Source organism: Furipterus horrens, unplaced genomic scaffold (assembly GCF_987537825.1).
Source record: "Furipterus horrens unplaced genomic scaffold, mFurHor1.1.pri manual_scaffold_8, whole genome shotgun sequence".
Classification (NCBI taxonomy): Eukaryota; Metazoa; Chordata; class Mammalia; order Chiroptera; family Furipteridae; genus Furipterus; species Furipterus horrens.
Window position 1 is genome coordinate 58,891,390 of NW_028327178.1, and position 22,909 is coordinate 58,914,298.

The following is a 22,909-nucleotide window of genomic DNA, read 5'->3' on the forward strand; positions in this document are numbered from 1 at the left end:
CGGGCTGGAGCGTCACGTGAGCCACTTTTCGCGCGAAAACTGGTTGTCCGCTGGAGTAGTGGAGAGGAACGCGGCGGTAAGATGGCGGTGAGTACAGGGATGCGGGGCGCGTTTCTGCAAACAGCGGCTGGGGCAGCTCTCGGCGTAGGGGGATGCCGTTGCTCGCTTCTAGTCCTTACCCTCGCTGGGCTCATGCCCTGCTCCCGCCCGTCCGGAATCGGTCCTTTGGATGAGGTTGGGCCCCTGGGCTCTGGTTTGGAGCTGATTTCTCTCGGGGTCTGCAAAGCCAGCAGGCTATTCTGGTGATGCTACCTCTCTCTCTCCAGCCTGGGGGCGTTGGCTTCCCAAAGCCTATCTCAGCCCTCATTACTGTGAGGTTTCGGGGGCTTGGCGGAGATAGAGAAGGCGAACAGGCAAATGCTGAACATAATGGTTTATTGAGGATGCCACACAGCTGGCTGGGGTTGGGGCAGACCCTAGTGTAAGGACGATGTCGCTCAGAGAACCATGAGGACGCAGCAAGCGGAAGAAAAGACGTTTATTTGAGGGACTAAGCAAGCGGGGAGGAAGCCCTCCAGCGAACGGCCCGACTCCGGGGTCCTAGGGAAGGAGGGGCTGTTTTATAGGGGGAAGGAAAAAGAAACTATTGAATTCAGTCGTTATCTCGCAGCTGTGAGTCTAGGGCTGAGCAAGGCCAAACGGAGATCGGGTTGATGTGCCCCACTATCACGGGAAACTCCCAGACAGTTACGGGGGTCGGGGCATGGCGTGGGAACCCTCTATCAACTAGCAGATAGGGTCAGGGTCGGGTGAGTTTTTTAAGGAGTCCTGAGACTTGGAATGTGTAAGCAGTACAGGACAGGCTAAGTTGCCCCTTTGTACAGCCAGTAGGTTGGCGGCTGGACAGTTGCCATCTCCTCATAGTCACCTAAGTCTAGGGCAGCTAGGGGCAAGCGGAGTTGAAGGGGCTTTCTGCAGATGGCTCAGATGGAGGAGGGGAGCGGGAGTTGATTCTGAGAACAGAGAAGTTCCTAAATTCCTGCCTGCAGATAAGGATAACTATGAAGGACATAGGCAGTCACTGGCGCCAGGGATAGCAGATTTATTGGGGGTTAGGCAGTTCTTGACACCAGTAGTTACTGTGGAGGCTTGCTAAAACCAGACCTGGATTCCCAGGACCCAATTCTTATGTCTAAGAACTACCACTATGATTTATTCACTACTCACATGCTGGCTGGGCCCCCTCTCTATGCCTGGCTCTAGGTGTAAATACACATCTTTGTGTATTTGTTATTGTAATATTATTTGTCTCTTTGTCTTGTTTACTGTCTGACCCTTCCACCAATCTGTAAGCATCAAGACTGCTTATATCTTGGTTGCTCTTGTATCATAGTGCCTGGCAAATGTGGGTGCTCAAAGGGGTAGGAATGCCTGCTTACGAGGGGGAATAGACAATGCACAGGTATATGAACAAATGAGGTATCCTCAGTGACTTGTCATGGAGAAAACACAGGGTATGGTGAGTGACCAGATGTTTGAGGAACTGGTATTTGAGCTGGTTCCTATGTGTTAAGCCATTGGCTCAGCTCAGAGGAGAACATTCCTTGTAGAGGAAACAAGTGCAAAGTCTTAAGGCTGGAAGGGGTTTGGTGTGGTGGAGGACAGCATAACTGGTGGGGAGGGCCACCTTATAGAAAACTAAATCAGCCCTCACCTTCTTGGTCTTTCCTTGCAGGAATCATCTGAGTCCTTCACCACAGCCTCCAGCCCTGCCCACCATCGGCAAAACAATAATCCTCTTACCTCCAGCCCTGGACGAAGCTCCCGGCGGGCAGATGCCCTAACCTCCAGCCCTGGCCGTGACCTTCCCCCCTTTGAGGATGAGTCTGAGGGGCTACTAGGCACAGAGGGGCCCCTGGAGGAGGAGGAAGAGGATGGAGAGGATCTTATTGGAGATGGCATGGAGAGGTACTTTGATTCAAGGCCCTGCAATCAACAAATAGTTTTGTAGAGAACCCAGTGTGTGTCAGCAACCTTGCTTTGGGTGGTAGGAAAACAGACAAATCAGAGTATCTGGCCTTCGATAGCGTCTTGGTTCTGGGTCTGGGGGGAGACAGGTTCCCGGGGCCACGGTGTAGGTCCATGTAACTTGCTGTATCCAAGACCACCCTAAGGCCAGGGTGAGCCCCAGCTCCATGAGATGTGTGCCCAGGGGCTACAAGGGATCTGTAACTTGGTAGACCATGTCAGAGATGTCAACTGGGAAGGACAGGAAGCAGGCAACTGAGTGTTTTTCTGAGACTTCAAAGAAACAGTGTGTTGCTGAGGGGTGGCGGGGTTGCTGATTAACCAAGATTTAGATTAAATTCAGCAAACATTTATTGTGCTTAATCTGTACCAGGCACTGTGTTAGTTACTTTCACACTTATTAGTAAACATATATCAAAGGTTATTGAGGCTTAATGTTAAAATAGTGGAGTAAGCTTTGCAAGGAAGCAAGATTGAATTTCTGCTGACACCGTATTTACAACTGGGATTTGGTAAATGCACTAGTAGTAGAATTATGTGAATGCCCAGAAACCTCATGAAGAGACTCCTTTTGGAGGCCGTTTCTTGGAACTCAGGGTTCCAAGATTGGTATGTCTGAGGACTGTACAGGCTATCCCACAGTCCACAGGGAGTGCCCTTTGTGAGCCATCCCAGGGACTGTCAAGTGTACTCTAGACCATTGGGATCTTTGCTTTAAGCGCTGTAATCCTTGCCAGTCAGACTGGGTGTGCAGTGCATTCTATCCTGTGGAAGGAATGAGGGGTCTAGGGAGAGATCAGTCCTGGGCAGTTCCTTGTGTGCTGTGAAGTTGTTCAGGTAGTACATCCCTACTGTCATCCTCTACTCTCTGTTTCCACCTCTCTTTCCCTTCAGAAAACACAAGGAGAGGCCCTTTGCAGGGGCCTCTGGATAGAGGTATCTGAGAGCCACCTGGGCCCAGTTAGACTTTGTTGTTGTGACTTTTTAACATGCACATTTCCTGAGCTAAAATTTATATATTCTAAAATTTACCTCTGTAAGAATACAATTTAGTGTTTTTTTAGTCAGTTAGTCAATTTCCTGAGTCTGTCAACCATTAGCACAGCCCAGTTTTAGAGCATTTCCTTTTTGGGAATGTTTATCTCAGTAAGACCCCTTGTGCCTGCTTACAATTAATCCTGGTTCCCACCCCCACCCCTAGGTAGCCAATAATCCATTTCTAGGTTTGCAGATTCTGGCCATTTCACACAAATGAAATAATACATGACTGGCATTTGTGACAGGCTTCTTTTACTTGTGTTGTTTTCAAGGTCCATCCTGTGTAGTGTGTCAGTACTTCATTCCTTTTTGTGACTGAATAATATTCCATTGTACGGACAGACCACATTTTTAAATTCATGATTATTTGATGGACCTTTGGGTTCTTTGCACTTTTTGTTGCTTATGAGTAATGCTGGTGTGAAGTTTTTGTGTGAACATGTGTTTTCAATTCTCAGCAAATACCGAAGGATGGAATTACTGGGTCATATGGTAACTATAGTTAATCTTTTGAGGAGCTACCAGGCTGTTTTCCAAAGCAGCTGCAGCATTTTACATTCCCATACATGGTGTATGAGTGTTCTCATTTCTCCACATTCTTGCCAATACCTGTTATTTTCTGATTTTTGATAATAGCCATCCTAATGTGTGCGAGATAGTGTCTCATTGGGATTTTGATTTACATTTCTCTGATGCTTAGTGATGTGGATCATCTTTTCATGGGCTTATTGGACGTTTGTATGTCTTCAGAGCCTTTACTTCTTTTGAGTTTTAAGAATTTTTATTCTGGACACACGTCTTTTATCAGATAAGTGATTTGCAAATATTTTCTCAATCCGTGGCTTATCATTTTTTGTTTTTTTAAGATGTATTTTGAAGCACAGAAGTTTTTAATTTCGATCAAGTCCAATCTATAGATTTTTTAATGAAGTAATTAGAATTTTGCTGAGAACATTTTATGTGATTTAAAATTCTTGAAGCATCAGGTACCTTTTCCCTGAGAATTTAGGAAATCAGAAACAGATGAGCTTAGAAATTTACTTGTCTCTGGCTTCTGTTTTTGGCATTAGCAGTATAGGATTACTTGTTCTGAAATGTAGTTTGACAGAGGAAAAACCAATAAGAAAACTCCAAATAGTAGCGGTTTCCCTAATTACCACTTACCTGAAAAAAGGGAGAATTCAAGAGGATTATCTTGGGAAGGCAGTATAGAATCAAGGAGTAAACTTTGCATTTTGTGGTTGGACTTTGTTTTGATACCCATTGGCAAGTCATATCATTCTCTAATGCTCAGTTTCCTCATCTTCTGGGTGGAGCAATGATACCTATTGTACTTAGCAGAATTTCAGGGAGGAGAGTAGGGCTTGCTTTCTGGGGATTCCTTATTAAGACATTCCCTTTCAAATAGCTGATAGATGACATTGTGGAAAAGGAGTACTTGATTGTCTTAGAGAAGCTAAGAGGCTTGAGCCATTGGGAAGGCATATCAGAGAGGCTGGTTTGGCTGGTGTGAATAAAAGCCCTTCCCCAAGACTTGAAGGAGTTTGAGGCAACATTGTCTGAGAGGGAGAATTCCTTCTCTGTGGGGAAGCTTGGATTGGCTCTCTGAAAGGCCTTTCTATGTGTAGGTTTTGTGGTTCTCCAATTCCTCCTTATTGGGTGCTTAAAGCTGTCTGGGGAGACCCTCCCCCTTTTTATTGTGGAAAAATACACATAATGTAAAATTTCTCATCTTGAGCAGCTTTAAGTGTTATCCAGTGACATTAAGTACACTCACATTGTTGTATGACCATTATCACCATTTCCAGAATTTTCTCGTCTTACCAGACTGAATTCATACATTATTTGTCTTTTTGTACCTGGCTTATTTCACTGAGCATAATGTCCTTGAGGTTCATCCACGTTGTAGTAAGCATCAGTCTTCCTGGAAGATTCTTTTGAGCCTTCTGTGTTTCTAGCCTGTAGACTCGTCGGCCCTACCCAGTCCAGGTCTCAGGCTTTCTGGAGCAGGCTTGGTTCATGGGCAGCATTTTGGTTGTGTTGTTTTCGAAATTAACAGGGTCCATTTGGGGGTCTCTCAGGGACTACCGTGCCATCCCGGAAATAGACACCTATGAGGCTGACGGACTGGCGTTGGATGACGAGGATGTAGAGGAGCTGACAGCCAGTCAGAGGGAGGCGGCAGAGCGGGCCATGCGACTGCGCGATCGTGAGGCTGGCCGGGGCCTGGGTCGCATGCGACGTGGGCTCTTGTATGGTAAGTTGAGATGTCTGCAACCTCGACGGGACTAGTCTTGCTTCCAGAGCCTCCAGGGGCTGGAAGGAGTGCTGGGAAAGACTTTTCTCCAGGATGGCCCTTTTATCCCCAGACAGCGATGAGGATGAGGATCACCCTGTTCGGAAGCGCCGCCAGGTGGAACGGGCCACAGAGGATGGCGAGGAGGATGAGGAGATGATTGAGAGCATTGAGAATCTGGAGGACCTTAAGGGCCACTCTGTGCGTGAGTGGGTGAGCATGGCAGGCCCCCAACTGGAGATCCACCACCGCTTCAAGAACTTCCTGCGCACCCATGTGGACGGCCATGGCCACAATGTCTTCAAGGAGCGAATAAGTGATATGTGCAAAGGTTTGGCCTCTGTACTCGGCTTCTGCTCACCACATTCCACCTTGCAAAACTCTTCTGTAGAAAGTTATCACTTTAGCCCTGTAACAGCACATTAAATAGAGACATGAGTGCTGGGAACATTTTGCTGGACAAGAGCTAAGACCTGGTGCCCACAATGTCCATCTTTCAGACAAATACAGAAAGTATTATGAGTCTGCGCTAGGACACTCCAGCCAACTGTCTGGAGAGCACATCTGTACCACAGAAGTGTTTTGTTTTTTTAATTGTTCTGTTACAGTTGTCCCACAGAACTGTATTTTATTTAACATGTTTAAAATTTGGCAGGTTTTATGTAAAAATCTGGATTACTACTTTAATCAGAAAGTATCGATATACTTTTTTTGTGACAGAAATTGTTTTAAAAGGAGGCATGCGATTCTTGGTTTCCTGCTGTTCCCTCCACTTTGACACAATTTATTCCTGGCCCTTACAGGCATTTCAGGTTGCAGCCCTGCTGTATTAGGCACTTTATGTGTATTTTACTTAATCCCCCCAGTGACTTCGTAATCTGTGTGACATCCTCATTTTACAGATTGGGAAGTAGAAGGCTCAGGATGTGTCATTTAATGTAAGTCACATAGCTAAGGCAAGGTAGACTTAGAAGTGAGAGCTGGACTTTACAGCTTCAAGTCAAGGACTTGGGTGGGACAGGCTCTCTCCTTGTACAGTGACATGGAAATCGCCTCCTCTGGCTTGATGCTGTTTTGTTCCCACCTCTAGAGAACCGCGAGAGCCTGGTGGTGAACTATGAGGACCTGGCGGCCAAGGAGCACGTCCTGGCATACTTCCTGCCAGAGGCGCCAGCAGAGATGCTACAGATCTTCGATGAGGCTGCTCTAGAAGTCGTGCTGGCCATGTATCCGAAGTATGACCGCATCACCAGCCGCATCCACGTGCGCATCTCCCACTTGCCTCTGGTGGAGGAGCTGCGCTCGCTGAGGTGAGCTGAGGCAGGGTGGGGGTTGAGAGTCCAATCCTTGGCACCTTCTGGCTCGGGCGTCGTTTGAGAGAACTTTGACAGGGCATGGTGCAGGCGGGTGGCTGCAACCAAGGAGAGTCCTCAGCCATGAGTTTTGGCTTGCACAGGGTGTGGTGTGGTGGATCTGACCTGGTAGCGCCAGGCCCCACATTTTGGGGATCTCATGTTGGAACTCCTTCACATATAGTCCTCACCTCCGGAGGGCATGCATGTGTCAGGCATCAGGGCTCCGGGCCTCTGATATACCCTCTCATCTCCACAGGCAGCTACACCTTAACCAGCTGATCCGTACAAGTGGGGTGGTGACCAGCTGCACAGGTGTTCTACCCCAACTCAGCATGGTCAAGTACAACTGCAACAAATGTAGCTTTGTGCTGGGGCCTTTCTCTCAGTCCCAGAACCAAGAAGTGAAGCCCGGCTCCTGTCCTGAGTGCCAGTCAGCTGGCCCCTTTGAAGTCAACATGGAAGAGGTGAGCAAGCACACAGCACTGGCTGCTGGCTGTCCCATTCTCAGTAGTCCTTTGTACACAGGGCCTGCCTGGCCTTGTAGGCAGAGGGAAGGAAGAGGGCATTGTGTATTGGCCACACCATAGGGCAAACCACATTTGTCTGGCCAGCTTGTTTAGTTTTGCCTACGTGGTATTTTCAAAATTTTAAGCCAGTATTTAAAAAGTGGATGATTTTTGTTTAAAACATAAATGTTTATGGATTCTCTTGAAAAATGGGAAGATGTGGCTAAACTGAGTCCATCACTCACAGGGGGCCCCTGTAGTTCCATCAAGACTTCCTCTTGATATTTCTGGTCCCTGCCTCTGGGTCTTTGGCTGGGGACCTCTGGATTGTAACAGCCTTAGACACTACTGTGTCATATTCAAGAGATGCTGCTGAAAGCCTCCGGGTCTTAGGGCCCCAGGCACGTTACATAGGCCTTTGTCCCTGAACAGCTTCATCTATAAAGTCACAGTACCTACAGTGAATGTGCAGACCTCCTTTGTGCCTTGTGGCCCTCAGTGCCGACTGCTGACCTCTACTGTTTTTACTCTTCTGAGAAGCACCCTTTCCAGAGCCGCCTTGCTAGGAAGTGCCTGGGAAGCTGTGTTTGTGGCAGCCCACAGCCAAAAACTGGCCTGTTTAAAAGTGCATGTGTACCTTGCCTGGTGAGAGACATCTGCCAGCTGGGACTCCACCTGAGCCCATGCCGCTACTGAGGCTTCCCTGCCCTGTCTAGCTTTCCTCCTTCACAGATTCCACCTTCACAAAAATCTCTTGCACAGGAGCACAGATTGAGCTTCACTTCTAGGGAATTTGAGACAGTAACTACTAGAGGATTGATAATTATACCTGACATTTCTAGAGGACCTTTCGGGTGCCCAGTGAAACATATGTAGTCTTCATTATACCCTATAAGGCAGGTACTGTTGCCCTGTTTTGCCAATAAGGAAATTGGCTGGGGTCATGCAGACAACAAGTGACTCAAAGGATTAAAAGTCAGTCATTTTGACCCAGAGCAAACTGCTCTATTATGTGATCTCTTTTCTAGACAGTAAGTGCAATATGGGACATAAAATTGCATGGCACAATGCTGACACATACTTGATAATCATCGCCCACACTAATGCAATTTGTTACTTGGGCATTGGTTTAAGTGCTTTGTATGCATGACTTGATTTAATCCTCACTGGGAGGTTGCATTTGGCAATGCAGTAGTCCCTCTCTATATCACGATTCATTTATCATGGCCTCATTATATCGCGGGGTTTTTTAAAGTATTATATTTAATTACTTATCACGGATTTTCTGCTATATCGCGGGATTTTGTGGTACTGTATATGTATGTTGTTAAAAGTTACATAGGTTTAAGAGTGTAGAATATGTTTTAAGAATATTAGTGTTTATAAAAGTGGAAAAGGTTAATAAGGGACTGGAAATGGTTTATAAGTGTGTGAGAGGAAGGGTTTATAAAGCCTTAAAATATATATAAATACTAAAATAAATGTAAGGTTCCTACTTCGCGGATTTTCACCTGTCCGGGGGTGGGGGGGTGTCTAGAACATAATACCTGCAATAAGTGAGGGAATACTGTATTAGGATCCCCATTCTGCCGAGAAGGCACAGAGAAGCAGTCAATTGCCCAAGATCACACAGAGTAAACCACAGAGCCAGGATCTTCAGAAGCTAGGTAGCCTAGCTTCATATACATAAGGGTTCGACTCTGTGTCATGTAACAGGTGGTGGACTGTCCAGCAGTCAGGAGGCATCTGAGGAGTGGTGTCAGGAACAGGAACCTTCCATTGATGTATTGGTCACAGTGGGATCACTCCCTGCTGTCTTTGGTTCTCCTAGTCTAGCTGGGGGTAACAACACTCCTGACTCTTCCTCATGGAGCCACAGTCAAGGTCAGGTAACATAATTCAGTGCTTGGAGAAGTACGAAGTCTTCCTCACAGGGACAGGTCCCGTGACTTTTTTTTTTTTTTTTTTGTTCCTCTAGACCATCTATCAGAACTACCAGCGCATCCGCATTCAGGAAAGTCCCGGCAAAGTGGCAGCTGGCCGGCTGCCCCGCTCCAAAGATGCTATTCTCCTCGCAGATCTGGTGGACAGCTGCAAGCCAGGAGACGAGATAGTACATGGCCGGGAGCAGGCTGGGAGGGAACTGAGTTGCTAAGAAGATTTGTGTGTTTGTGGTGGGCCAAGGAGGGGTCGATGGCAGTTGGGGAATGGGCTGAGTTCTTGAGTGACCCTTGTACTGGATGTGCATCTGGAACACAAAGTTGAGGACTAGTTGTGCTTTGGTTTTGTTGAGTTTCTCATCTTGGTGTCTGTAGCATGGAGAATGTGGAAGAGAAGCGACTGGATAAAGCCAGGTGTGGAGTCGAGGTAGGCCCAGCTCTCACTTTGACCCTGGGGCTGTCCCCTCCTGATCAAGTATATCCCCTCTCCCATAGGAACTGACTGGTATCTACCACAATAACTACGATGGTTCCCTCAACACTACCAATGGCTTCCCTGTCTTTGCCACAGTCATCTTAGCAAACCATGTGGCTAAGAAGGACAACAAGGTTGCTGTGGGGGAACTGACTGACGAAGATGTGAAGATGATCACTAGCCTCTCCAAGGACCAGCAGATCGGGGAGAAGGCAAGTGGAAGTCCTTGGGGCTACAGTGCTCTACGAGGAACGCAGGGGCTTACTGGGGGTATTGTGGGTGCCCAAGGCTTGGCTACCACTACAGCCTGCCCTGAAGCCTCAGTCTTAATTCCTGGGTATTGGAAACTGAGGTTTTCTTTTATTTCACTCCCAGTGGCAGCTCAGTAAACTTGCTTTGATGGGGTTCATCACACTCAGTGTTTGCATCAGGTATTGGTCTGAGCTTGTGTCCCCATCCAGTTAGGACATGGTTGCAAGGATTCATCATCTCATGTGGGTGTACCCTGGTGTCAGGCTCCTACCCACAGTCTTCTCCAGGAAGAGCACTACCGCAATATGGTTTGGGGGTTTTTTGTTTGTTTATTTTTTATGTAGACATTTTTACTGAAGGTTGGGAAGAAGGGGGTTGACATTGCAGACACATAAATAACAAATAGAATGTTAAATTTCTGTTCATACAAGTTGTCTGCCATTTTACCTGCTCAGACGCCACCATCTGCCAAGGATATAACTGTTCTAAGCTCACCGTTCTCTTAATTTTTTTTTTGCTTCCTTTTTTTCTCTGCTTCATCTCTCTACTTCCTATTCAGTTTTTAATGCAGAACAGTTTGGCTGTCTCTTTGGCCTCTGTTCTTCTGCTCCTAAAGAGCCAGGTCCTTAGTTTAGGTGAATCAGTTCAAGTTCTAGTGGCTTCTTTAATGAATGGGATCCTTTCCATTGTAAAATCCCAGTGGGCAGGGCCATGTCTGATGGATTCACCTTTGTCTAGTCAGCCTTTCTAAGTCTGCCAAGATCTGGGACTCTCACAGGAATCACAGATGTTCCTCCAGCCTTGGGAGGACAAGAACTTCAATTCTGCCAACATACTCAGTCTTGGAAAACCTTTTAGGGCCACATTCTAGGATTTTGATGGGATGTCAGACAAGCTCCTTGCCCTAATGGAGCTCATATTTTCATCAGGATTTGAATTTTGGCATAATCTTTAGTATGATCAGATGAACGGTCCCTATCTAAGAACGAGATAATAGTATCACCTCACAGAGTTGTTACAAAAGGTTAAACAGATGAACACAGTGGCGTGTGTGGAGTGCTCAACAGCTAGCTGTTACTATTACAGTTGTTTAAATAAGTTAAATCATTTGTACAAAAACTGGATGGCAGTGCCAGGGTAGTGTGTGCAAATAACAGAAAGGACCAGTGGGAGGAAAAATATAGCCTGGGGCCTAGTACCTGAGACTTTCCTGCACATTGTTTCCAGCTCACAGCTGCCATACAAGTGGGTCAGTAGGCATTCTGAGGGGTGATGGGTAGTGCACACAGAAAAGTAAAAGCATGAGCTTTTATTAAGTGAAATAATTTATGGGAAGTACTGTGTTATTTCCTGGAAGGTCTGGGTTTGAATTTACCCTTCTTACCAGCCATTAAGTTGGCCTGATACCTTCTAAGAGTAACTGGATCAGCCACAGGGCACATTAAACAGTGTAAATATTAACACGGTTGCCCCTTGCTCTCCTCTACAGGGGGGGGCCCACCTATACACATGGGTGCTTTGCAGGAGGGTAACAACCTGGGAACCTGCCATACACAGCAAACAGGACTCAGGCTGCTGCTTGTGATCCTAGAGGGAGACATGAGTTCACCCTGCAAGGGTGCCCACTACGAAAACAGCTCTAAGAAGTGATCTGGGTAAAGAGTTAAGGGTCTGACAGTTTCAGCACACCCACACAATGTGTAGGAGGATAGGAGATCTGGGGCAGACCGTCTCCCAATATTCCCAATGCAGATTAGGGCTTAATAAACAAATTGTAAGATGTATTGGGCACTGAGCATCTGTCTAGGTAATTTTTAGGTAGTAGCAATGATCCTGTAATCTAGGCGTCACCTGTGTCCATTTTATTGATGAATAAAATGAGGCGCGAGGGTTAAATAAGTTGCCCACATCACATAGCTAATAGTGGCAGAGCCAGGATTTCTACCCAGACAGTCTAGCTTCAGAGTCTCCCAGTGACTGTACTCTTAGGAGGGTGCATGTGTGAGTATTTGGTTGTTGTGAGTTCTCTGTGACACCCTAGCACAAGTCCTGACCCATATTTTTAAACTTTATTACAAAAATTTTCATGTTTATGTGAAGTGGTATAGTGAACCCCTATACATTGCTCACTCAACTTCACCAGTTGTCTCAGTCTGTCCAGGCTTGTTTCCTCTGTACTTGAACCCACTCCCCCTCAACTATTTCCAAGCAAATGCCAGCATTATATCTGTAACTATGTTAGTATGTATCTCTAAAAGACTTTTTACTAAAACCTAATCACAATACTGCCATTGCACTTTAAAAAAATAATTAGCAATTCCTTTCTATCAATTACTTAGTTGGTGTTTACATTTTCCTAATTATCTTACTGTTTGTTTTTTAATAGTTTCCTGGAGTTAGTATCCCAGTCAAGTCCACACATTGGGATTACATTTTTATCTCCTTTTCATCTCTTCTCTTGTAATTATTAAAAAACAGAAGACACTGGGACATTTGTCCTGTCTCATTTTCCATTGTTTAGATGTTGCTGATTTGTGTCTTTGTTGAGCATATGCTTGTTGTTTTCTGTAAATTGGCAGTCAGATGCAGAGGCTTCATTAGACTTGTGCTGGAAGTTTTTCCTTTTTGGGCGGGGCCATAGCAGGACTCCTGCAGAGGCACAGCACATACGGCTGTGATGTTAGCAGCCACTGGTCCTTGGCTAAACCTGTCCGTTCAGGAGGGGTGCAGAATGACAGGCTCTAATTTGAAATCTTTCTTCATTTATTTGCTGGAATAATTCTACATAGAGAAACTGCTCTTCTTAACTATATTGACTACCCCTAGGTGCAACTCCTATAGGAAAAGCAGGATGCTTGATTTCCATTTATTTACCAGTTTTCAAAATAATGAATTGGTTTGAAATGATGAATCGTTTACTTTGTGAGATGACACTGTGTATCATTATGAAGTAGGGTTTAATGTCATTGAGTTTTTGGCGCTGTGGTTTTTGCAGGCTCCTCTTGCCTATTTCCTGTTCCAGACCTGGAAATCAGCTATTTCTCCAAATAGCCCCATGGAACGTATTCTTTCCTTTCAGTGGGAAACAGTATTTAGAAACGTTAGCCTCTAGATGCACTAGGCCTGGATCACTGTGAGCCACTAATGTTAACAGTACTAACAGCCTCTGCTTGGACTAGGTTTTACAGTAAATTTTAAGAGCAGAGAAAGAACCAGGAAAGGTATAATGTTGTGGAAATAGACCTCCACTCCTAACTTATTACATAAAATAATGGCAGGAAACATTTCTGACACAGTACCACAGTAGGTCCTGTTTCCAGAAGGATCTGCCAGTCACACTGTCCCGGCTGTGCTGGAGAGACTGCTAACCCTTAACCCCAGCTCCAATGCTCAGAATTCGGTTTCCCCCATCTTCATGCTTCCAGGGAAGCCTGAGAGAGAAACTCTTCTACTTGGCCAGCAGCAGAGGCAAGACAGCTGGATCCAGTGCTTTGCGGATGGTTCTCCCTCAGCACTTCAGTGCTGACTTTCCAACAGAGCTCCCCTCCCCCCGGGCCTAGTGCTTCCCAAGTCACTCAGTCTGACCTGTGAGGATATAGTGCTTTGCAGAGGGTGGAAAGGTAGAGAATAGTGAAGGCACAACCGTGCCGCAGGTGGAGGTGGAAGCTGACTCCTGTCTGCAAGACATGTCTCTGATATCTCTAGTTTCGTGTTTAACATAACAGCAGATTTTGCAAGTCTTCTACCTCTCACCTCTCTCACGCACACAGAGAAGTGGAGAATATTCCGTTGGCTCGCCAGTTGAAATGACCTGAATTCCTGGTGACTGTGTCTCCCAGACACTGTGTTTATGTTTCAAGTGTATAGAACTATAGTACACATCTGTATATTGCATTGTGTACTCATCACCCAAAATGTAACCTCCTTCTGTCACCATATATATTGGCCCCCTGTTCCTCTCCCCTCTGATAACCACCATACTGTTGTCTGTGTCATTGAGATTTGTTTGATCATTTTGTTTGCTCATTTGTTGCTTTCTGTTTTATTCCCCACATATGAGTGAAATCCTATGATTCTTTGCTTTTTCTGACTTTGTTTAGTGTGATAGTCTCAAGATCTACCCGTGTTATCGCAAATTGCAGTATTTCCTTCTTTCTCATGGCTGACTAGTATTCCATTGTTTATGTATACCACATCTTAGTTCATTCATCCATCCATCCATCGAAGGACAATTCGGTTTTTCCCATGCCAGACTTCGCTTTGTATTGTATTTCTCCATCACAGCCTACCCAGGAGCCAGACACTTGTATAAACACCTCACTTAGAGCTCACAAACATCTGTGAATTGGGTAGTGTTACTTCTTTTCCATTTGTAGAAACAGGCTCAGGCAGGCTACAGAGCCCTGTAAGGAGTCTTCCTGTTGTCAGAATGTGGGTTTTGTCTCCTTTCTGCTCTTGGTCTGCAACCTTGGGGTAGTCCTTACTAGACAGGGATAACGTAAAGGGGTCTGACCAAAGGTCTAAGTTTTTAAAGTTCTATGAGCCTCAGAGAGAGCCAGCTAATGGCAAGGCCTATAGTCAGAGGGCAGGGCTTAGTGCTAGGGCCTGGTGGAATTTAAGCAGCTGTGGATTGGGTGCTCTGGGGATGGAGACTTCCCCATCCCCTGAGATCAGAACAGGTGGGTATCTGCCCAGACTGTTCCCATGCCTCTCTCCCTTTCTTCCACAGATCTTTGCCAGTATTGCTCCCTCCATCTATGGGCATGAAGACATCAAGAGAGGACTGGCACTTGCTTTGTTTGGTGGGGAGCCCAAAAACCCAGGTGAGCAGCCTCTACAGGGAATTTAATAGGAGCCGGGTTGTACATGTCAGACAAGGAAGGACTCTTTTTAAAAAAGCATGTTAAGAGGTGGCCAGACCGTGTGCAGCTCAGTCATCATAGGGAGAACATAGCCCACGGGCTTGGCATCTTGGGCGTTACCATGTCCCTAGCTCTGCCACTGCCTTCCTGTGGCATGAGCAAATTCATCTTTGCCTTTCTCGTTTAAAAAAATTTTATCTTTTAAAAAATTGTTCTAACTTAGAAATAATACATGAATTTGTGTTTATGTTATATCCTCTTCTTAAATATTTAGAAGTCACAGAAAAGCCAAAGTCACTGTTGACCACCCTTTTTAATTTTAGTCCCCTCCCTGTAGGTCACCCCTCTCTCTGGTTAGTGTTGTTTGCACCCCCAGACCTTTGTGTGGCTGTCCATAGATTTATACGCATACTTAGAAAACACAGTATTTCATAAATTACACATTGCTGTTTACAGTTCCTGTGCATATGTGACTATGCATAAAATATCCTGGTTACTTTTTATCATTCAAGTAACACATCTTTTGGCATTAGTGCATACAGAGCAAGTTTAAGTTAACTGTTCATGGTCCATATAGCATAATGTATTTGGTTACCCTTCTAGTTGGAGAACATTTAAATTACTTTCAGTTTTTTACATTTATAAAGAATATATTTATACACACCTCCTTGTGCACCCATTTTTCTGGGTTTATTGCTCAGAAGTAGGATTGCTGGTCCTAGGGTGTTGCATACCTTTCTGGAGAGCATATTCCTTTGTCATTCATAATAGGCTGAGAAATTGGAGCTAAACCCTATATCCCTCACCTTCCTTTTATCCTCCTTCCTTCTCTCGCCATCCTTACTTCCTCCAGGGGGCAAGCACAGGGTGCGCGGTGACATCAATGTGCTCTTGTGTGGAGATCCTGGCACAGCTAAGTCTCAGTTCCTCAAATACGTTGAGAAAGTATCTAGCCGCGCCATCTTCACCACCGGCCAGGGAGCTTCAGCGGTGGGCCTCACGGCATATGTCCAACGGCACCCCGTCAGCCGGGAGTGGACCTTAGAAGCTGGAGCCCTGGTTCTGGCTGACCGAGGAGTATGTCTCATCGATGAATTTGACAAGGTGGGTCCTGGACCTTGTAAGTGTTGGGGATTTAAAGTGTATTGGCTTAGCCCTCAAAGGGGGATAAGTGTTACTGTGGCACATCGGGGAGAATCATGTATTTGACTCTTGCAGATGAATGACCAGGACAGAACCAGCATCCATGAAGCCATGGAGCAGCAGAGTATTTCCATCTCAAAGGCTGGCATCGTTACCTCCCTGCAGGCTCGCTGCACCGTCATTGCCGCTGCCAACCCCATAGGTATACCAGGCATGATAGCTGGCAGGGCTCGGGCCTGTCAAAGGGGACAAGACCCAAAGAGGCCCTGCCTTTGAGAATCGGGAACGTGCAGCACCCTTCATCCAGTCACAGATCTGAATTAGGAATGAAGCGACAGAAGATGATTCTTTCCTCTGTGTCCTGCCAGAGCGGGAGGTGGCACCCTTGGGTTTTTATTGAGCCCTTTTCTCAGAACCACCCATGGCCATTCTCTGAAGACCCAAGAGAAGAATCTAGTTATTGTTGGGGGTGGAGTTGGTTGTTGATCCCAACCCAGCACCCTCACCTGTATGTTGGGCTGTTCCTGCCAGGAGAACAAGTATGCTTTCTGTCTCGAGGTTATTTCAGGCCATTACTCGGGGACAGTCCTTTTCTGTCTGGAGTGCCTCACAGACAACAGGCACTGAATCTATCTCTAGTTCCTCTGCCCAAGTTCTCTTCCCCTTCTGTCACTGAAGCAACTTGGGGTTAGAATTTTATGTAGTTCAAGAAGAAAGGATCTGTGGGAGCATAAACCCTGATAGAGAGGTTCTTTTGTGTTACAGGGGGCCGCTATGACCCCTCACTGACCTTCTCAGAAAACGTGGACCTCACGGAGCCTATCATTTCCCGCTTTGACATCCTGTGTGTGGTGAGGGACACAGTGGACCCAGTCCAGGTACTCAACCCCATGTCCCAGGTTGCATGCAGTAAATTCTGGGGACCTCTAGTGCAGCTTGGGGCCTATGGTGTGCCAGGCACGAGCAAAGGGGCTACCTCATGGACCATGGTGAGTTTTCCGTTCTTGTTTTTGTGTTCAGAAGTCATCCTTGGTTTCTCTGTCCTTCATTGGCTCCCCTTTTCCTAGCCACCCACCCAATGCAGTCAGCACAGTGCACACTCTGCCACCAGGTTCTGGTGGTCCTACTGCCTGAGGTCACCGACTTCTTGCTGCTTCTCTGCTATAACCTGAGTCCTAGCTCCTCTTGCTCTGACTGAAGTACTGAGGAGTGTGGTGGTTAATCTCCTGGTTTCTACTCTCATGCACATTTAGACTACCAGTTAGAAGCCAGCCTCTCTTTTCAAAGCATAAGTCAGGTCATACCTTTCCTTCCTAAGAACCTGCTAGCAGCTTTTTCTGTAACTCTCAAAGGATAGGATCCACCATCCTTGCTATGGCTGGTGTCCCTATCAGATCTTCTCTGCACTCGTGTGTCCTTCCCTCCCTCGCTTCAGCCACATTTACCAATGGACCCATGGACCCGGAGCTGCCTGGCACATACATAGTAGGCAAGGGATATAAGGGCTGAGAGAATATTCTTCCGAAATAACATAAGCTAGCACTTCTTTCAGCCAGCTGACTTCCAGCTAGGCCACAAGACTTCCCCTGTGACCTGCCCTTTTCCATCTTGTCTTAGGATGAGATGCTGGCTCGCTTTGTGGTTGGCAGCCATGTGAGGCACCATCCTAGCAATAAGGAGGAGGAGAGGCTGGGCAGTGCCCCAGAGCCCACCATGCCCAACACGTATGGCGTGGAGCCCCTGCCTCAGGAGGTCCTAAAGAAGTATATCATCTATGCCAAGGAGAAGGTCCACCCGAAGCTCAATCAGATGGACCAGGACAAGGTGGCCAAGATGTACAGCGACCTGAGGAAAGAATCCATGGTACAGGCCCTGGGAGCTGGAGAGCCAGGCGGTAGCTTTCTCATCCTTGTAGCCAGTTAATCTAAAAATTGCTAAAGCAGGAGGGTCTTATAAAGTAAACTTACATAGTTTACGCCAGAAGTGCTTTGTTTTAGATGGCACTTAAATGTGTGTGTGTGTGTGCCTCTGTGGGTCTAGGGAAGGTCTTCCGGTGGCCACTGGTAAAGTTCCATGTTGGACTGTGCACGAATCTCACATGGAACTGGTACTGGTTCTCCCACGGTGGGGTGAGGACATACAGGCAGCTCGCAAGCAGTTGGGATGCAGAGTTTTTGTAGATCGGTACAGTTGCACCCACCTAAGTACGAGAGCAACTTTTTCTTTTTCTTTTTTTTTTTTTTTTTTTAAGCTTTTTAACTTCAAGTCTTCTAGAACATTCAACTTAGTTTTCATAGAAACAACAGCTCAGTTTCTCACTTATGCTGCATTGGACTTTATAGTACTTGGTACTTGACAGTAGCAAGGACAATTGGCCACAAGTATAATGGACTCAGATGCATATAAGTGTACTGGTGGGAGCAGAATGTGCAGGTGTGATAGTGGCAGGCCGTACATAGCATAGGCAGCCACTGGGCATTACCACGCTCCAAGAAGGAATAGAAAATGTGGGCTCACCTAGTGGCTCTGTTGAGCATTTCTGCCATAGGGTGGTGGTTAGATGTGCCCTCTGGGTTTCGTTTGCTCGCATTGCCACTCATTTTCCTTCTCTCTTGCCTGAGGAAAATCTGATACTGTTCTCTCCAGGCGACAGGCAGCATCCCCATCACAGTGCGGCACATCGAGTCTATGATCCGCATGGCAGAGGCCCACGCGCGCATCCACCTGCGGGACTATGTGATAGAAGACGATGTCAACATGGCTATCCGTGTGATGCTGGAGAGCTTCATCGACACACAGAAGTTCAGTGTCATGCGCAGCATGCGGAAGGTGGGAGTGAGCTGAGGCAAAGCCCCTTTAGAGTTAAGGGTCAGCTTGGCACAGGAGGCTGCGCATGGGCATCCTGAGATGTTGGCCTGGACGTTGGTCCTTGCTGTGCTGCCTGGCAGCAGAAGCTCCCTGATCTGGCTCCTCTTGCTGGTGGTGAAGGGAGCATGGCAAGAGTGGGATGACCACATCCTATAATGTCTTTTGAGTATCTTAGTAGGGAGGGATGGTGATTTTTGCTCTTCTCTTACGCAGACCTTCGCCCGCTATCTTTCATTCCGACGTGATAACAACGAGCTGTTGCTCTTCATACTGAAGCAGTTAGTGGCAGAGCAGGTGGCTTATCAACGCAACCGCTTTGGGGCCCAGCAGGACACTATTGAAGTGCCTGAGAAGGATTTGGTGGACAAGGTATGGGCCCAGATGGCAGAGCAGGACCGGGCTGGTGACCTGGGGAGCCATCAGTCATCTTTGAGGCCAAACAATTCTTGTTCTGTCACTGAGTGTGCAGGTCTTGAATGAGAGCCTTTACTGAGTGTTTATAATGCACTGAGCAATGTTCCATGCACTCATAATCTTGACAGCAGCCAAAAGAAGTAAGTTCTGTTACTGTCACTCCATCTTATAGAGGAAGACAGCACAGGGCAACTAAGTAGCTCATCTGAGTTCACAGACAGTTGACAGAGCTGAGATGGCAAGCCTGTGTCACCTGTGGACCCTGACACAGCCAGTCTCTGCCCTGGTTGACTTCTCTATGATGAAGATGGGAGCACTGCCTAGCTTACGGTGAATGGGCCTTAGAAAATGAACTAAACCCGAGGTTATGTGTACTTGGGCATTCTAGAATTCATTCCCACAGCTTGCTTGACCTCTCCTCTTTTTAGGCCCGTCAGATCAACATCCACAACCTCTCTGCCTTTTATGACAGTGAGCTCTTCCGGATGAACAAGTTTAGCCGTGACCTGAAGCAGATGATGATCATCCAGCAGTTCTGAACCTCCACAGCAGTCTCCTCATTCTAGCTGAGACGTCATTCCAATGCTCACTTTACTTTGTGCTTCAAGGACACAAAACCAAACTGTTGGGAACACAGTGTGGTGGGGCCAGGGCTGGCAGCTGAACCATCTGGCTTCTCCAAGTCTGCCATGCTTGGGCTATGGCTGGGAATGTTGCTATTTATTTCTCCCTTTCTGCTTCTCTCACCATCTTGGGTAGGCATGCTTTGCCAGTTTTTCTTTTTCAACTCTTCAGTAACCCATCATTTGAGGTCTGCTTCCACTTCATCCTGGATCAAGTCTGGTGTGTTAAAGATACCCACTGTCTTAAGTGACTGAGATATAAGGGTTTTAATAAGAACTATTGCTGTCGGCTTGAATTCTGTGTCCTTACTGTTTCAGCCACTATGACTGAAGAGCAAGTTCAAGGTATTGGTAGTTTTTTCTGAACTGTGTCCTGCAGGTATATCTTGGTTTCTGTGATTGGAGAAATTGTGTGGGCAGAAAAAGAGTACAACCCCTCTACTCTCTTAATGATACAGCTTGGTTTCCTTTGGGAGGAAGGGTCAGGGTGGTTGATATGTTAATGGGGACTACTGCCCACCCTGGCTGTTAGTCTTTTTTTCTCCTAACCTAATCATTTCCCCATTTTCTCACTGTACATTCTGTTTCTGTGGTTTAAATTTTTAATAAAATTAAAATCTGATTATTAGACCTGTTGGTCTCAATTCTGTCTTAATATCATAATGTAGGCTTTCCTGGACTTCCCTCGTAGGCCCTTTCATCTTCTTCCTTTGGTGTTGTGAAAGAGGTAGATGGGGCTAGAAGAGCTGTTTTGTTTATGGATGTGAATAAAGCCAGAATGCTGTGGATCTCCCTTGGGAATTCAGTTGCCAGTTGCTATCTGTATGATCCCTCTGGAATCCATGGGAAGCATGGAACATACTTGTATACCAAGAAGGATTGGAGATAACCTGGCCTTATTTCTGATTTGAGCAACATTCTTGTTGATGTCAGAAATATCCAAATCTGCAGAGAATTTTTATGAGTTTATGTGAACTGAACTGATGACGATTGCCAGAAAGCAAAATCTCAACAAATTGAGAAAATGTGGAGAAAGGCAGTTTTGCAGTTTATTTTATACATTATAATCAAAAGAGGAAGCATAAGGAGGGTTGCATGAAATTCATTGGAGGTAGGTTAGGGAGACAGGAAAAAGCAAAGCTGGGAATTTTTTGAAATTGGGTGAAGAGTGAAATGAAGGAGGCAGGAAAAAGCAAAGCCAGGAAATTGTTGATATTGGGTGAAAAGTAAAATGAGACAATTCTTTTACATTGGTGAGTATAGGATAGTTAATATTTACAACACAAAGATGGTATATTGGGCAACAGTTTAACAATGAGAGGTTCCTGGTTTGGATGCTCTGGTGGAAAACTGCCCTGAGCGGTCTGGATAAAAGGGGATTCTGTGGTTTGATTCCAAAGTTATGTTGTAGATGCAGAAAGACAGTAGGCTCAGTGAAGGTAAAGATAGACCTTTGTCAAGACAGGCCTAAGACATGACTACTCCATGACTTTGTTTTAAGTTTTTTTATTGCTGTTCTATCACAGTTGGCCCAATTTTTCGCCAGTTGTTCTCCACTGCCCCGCCCCCTACCCCCCATGACTTGCTTTTAGTTAGGCAGTTTTAATTTTAGACCGTCCTATGTAGTTACTTTAGGTCTCAGTTTGTAACATCCACCATGCATTCCCTGAGTTGGTCAGGTTTAGTATGTGACCCTTTTTTTTGTCCACACTGTTCATCTTGTCAGGATGGCCATCCTAGAAATGCCAAGCTTTTTGATCAGCTTCTCTGTGAATGGCTGGGGACACAGTTTTAAAGGGTTTTTTTGTTTTTGTTTTATTGTTTCGGCCAAAAAGTCCATATGGTTTTTCCCATAAAATAATAGACATTTTTCATTTTAAACAATAACTATTGATTTGGATATTTTGAGTATGTTGGCTATTGCCTGTGGCAAAACGTTGATTGTTCTCAATTAGTGTCTGAATTTTATCACCGTCAACTTCAGCTGGTCTACCTGACTGGGGAGAATCGTTCAAGCAAGAAATCTTCTGCATGAAACTTTTAAATCACTTTTGACTCATTAGATCAGTCACAGCACCTGCATATACTGCATAAACCTTTTTTTGCATGTCAGTTGCATTTTTACCCTTCTTGAAATAATAAAGCATAATACGCTGAAAATGTTGTGTATTTTCTTCCACCTTCAATATTAAAATGGCTATACAAAAATGCAATTTAATAAGTCTTTTTTTTGTTTTTAAAGTTATATTTTATTATACTATTACAGTTGTCCCAATTTTTCCCCCTTTGGCACCCCTCCATCCAGTACCTCCCAGTCCTTCAAGCAATCTCCTGACCATTGTTCATGTCCATGGGTCATTTATGTAAGTTCTTTGGCTATTCCATTTCCTATATTGTACTTTACATCCCCATGGCTATTCTGTAACTACCTATTCATACTTCTTAATCCCCTCACCTCTTCACCCAATTCTCCCACGCTCCTTCCATCTGGCAACCAACAAAACTATGATTCTGTCTGTTCTTGTTCACTTAGTTTGTTTTTTAGATTCAACTGTTGATAGATTTGTATTTTTTGCCATTTTATTGTTCATAGTATTGATCTTTTTCTTAAGTCCCTTTAACATTTCATATAATAATGGTTTGGTGATGATGAACTCCTTTAGTTTTTTCTTGTCTGGGAAGTTCTATCTGCCCTTCGATTCTAAATGATAGATTTGCTGGGTACAGCAATCTTGGCTTTTCATAACTGAATATTTCTTGCCAATCCCTTCTAGCCTGCAAAGGTTTCCAATTTCTTGCTCTTTCTCTTCACCTTCTGGCACTTTTATGATGCGATTGTTGGATCTCTTGAAGTTATCCCAGAGGTAGCTTATACTATCCTCATTTTTTGGATTCTTTTTTCTTCTTGTTCTGATTGGTTATTTTTTGCTTCCTTATGTTCCATATCATTGATTTGATTCTTGGCTTCAGTCTCTCAACTTGTTGCCCTGTAAACTGTTCTTTATTTCAGTTAGTGTATCCTTTGTTTCTGACTGGACCTTTTCTATGCTGCTGAGGTCCTAACTAAGTTCTTTGAGCATTCTTATAGCCAGTGTTTTGAACTTTGCAT

At 45.5% G+C, this 22,909-nt stretch overlaps 1 protein-coding gene across 1 annotated transcript; it reads left to right on the forward strand.

Moving 5' to 3' along the window:
* Positions 1-20,430, forward strand: MCM2 (minichromosome maintenance complex component 2). Its single transcript, XM_090285900.1, has 16 exons — positions 1-87; positions 1,736-1,968; positions 5,148-5,323; positions 5,436-5,693; positions 6,453-6,672; positions 6,974-7,181; positions 9,202-9,336; positions 9,659-9,850; positions 14,620-14,713; positions 15,606-15,856; positions 15,971-16,097; positions 16,661-16,773; positions 17,513-17,758; positions 18,542-18,724; positions 18,977-19,132; positions 19,606-20,430. Exons 1-16 carry the CDS (start codon positions 82-84, stop codon positions 19,714-19,716), a joined length of 2,709 nt encoding a protein of 902 aa, XP_090142026.1. The 5' UTR covers positions 1-81; the 3' UTR covers positions 19,717-20,430.
* The last annotated feature ends 2,479 nt before the right edge of the window (positions 20,431-22,909 follow it).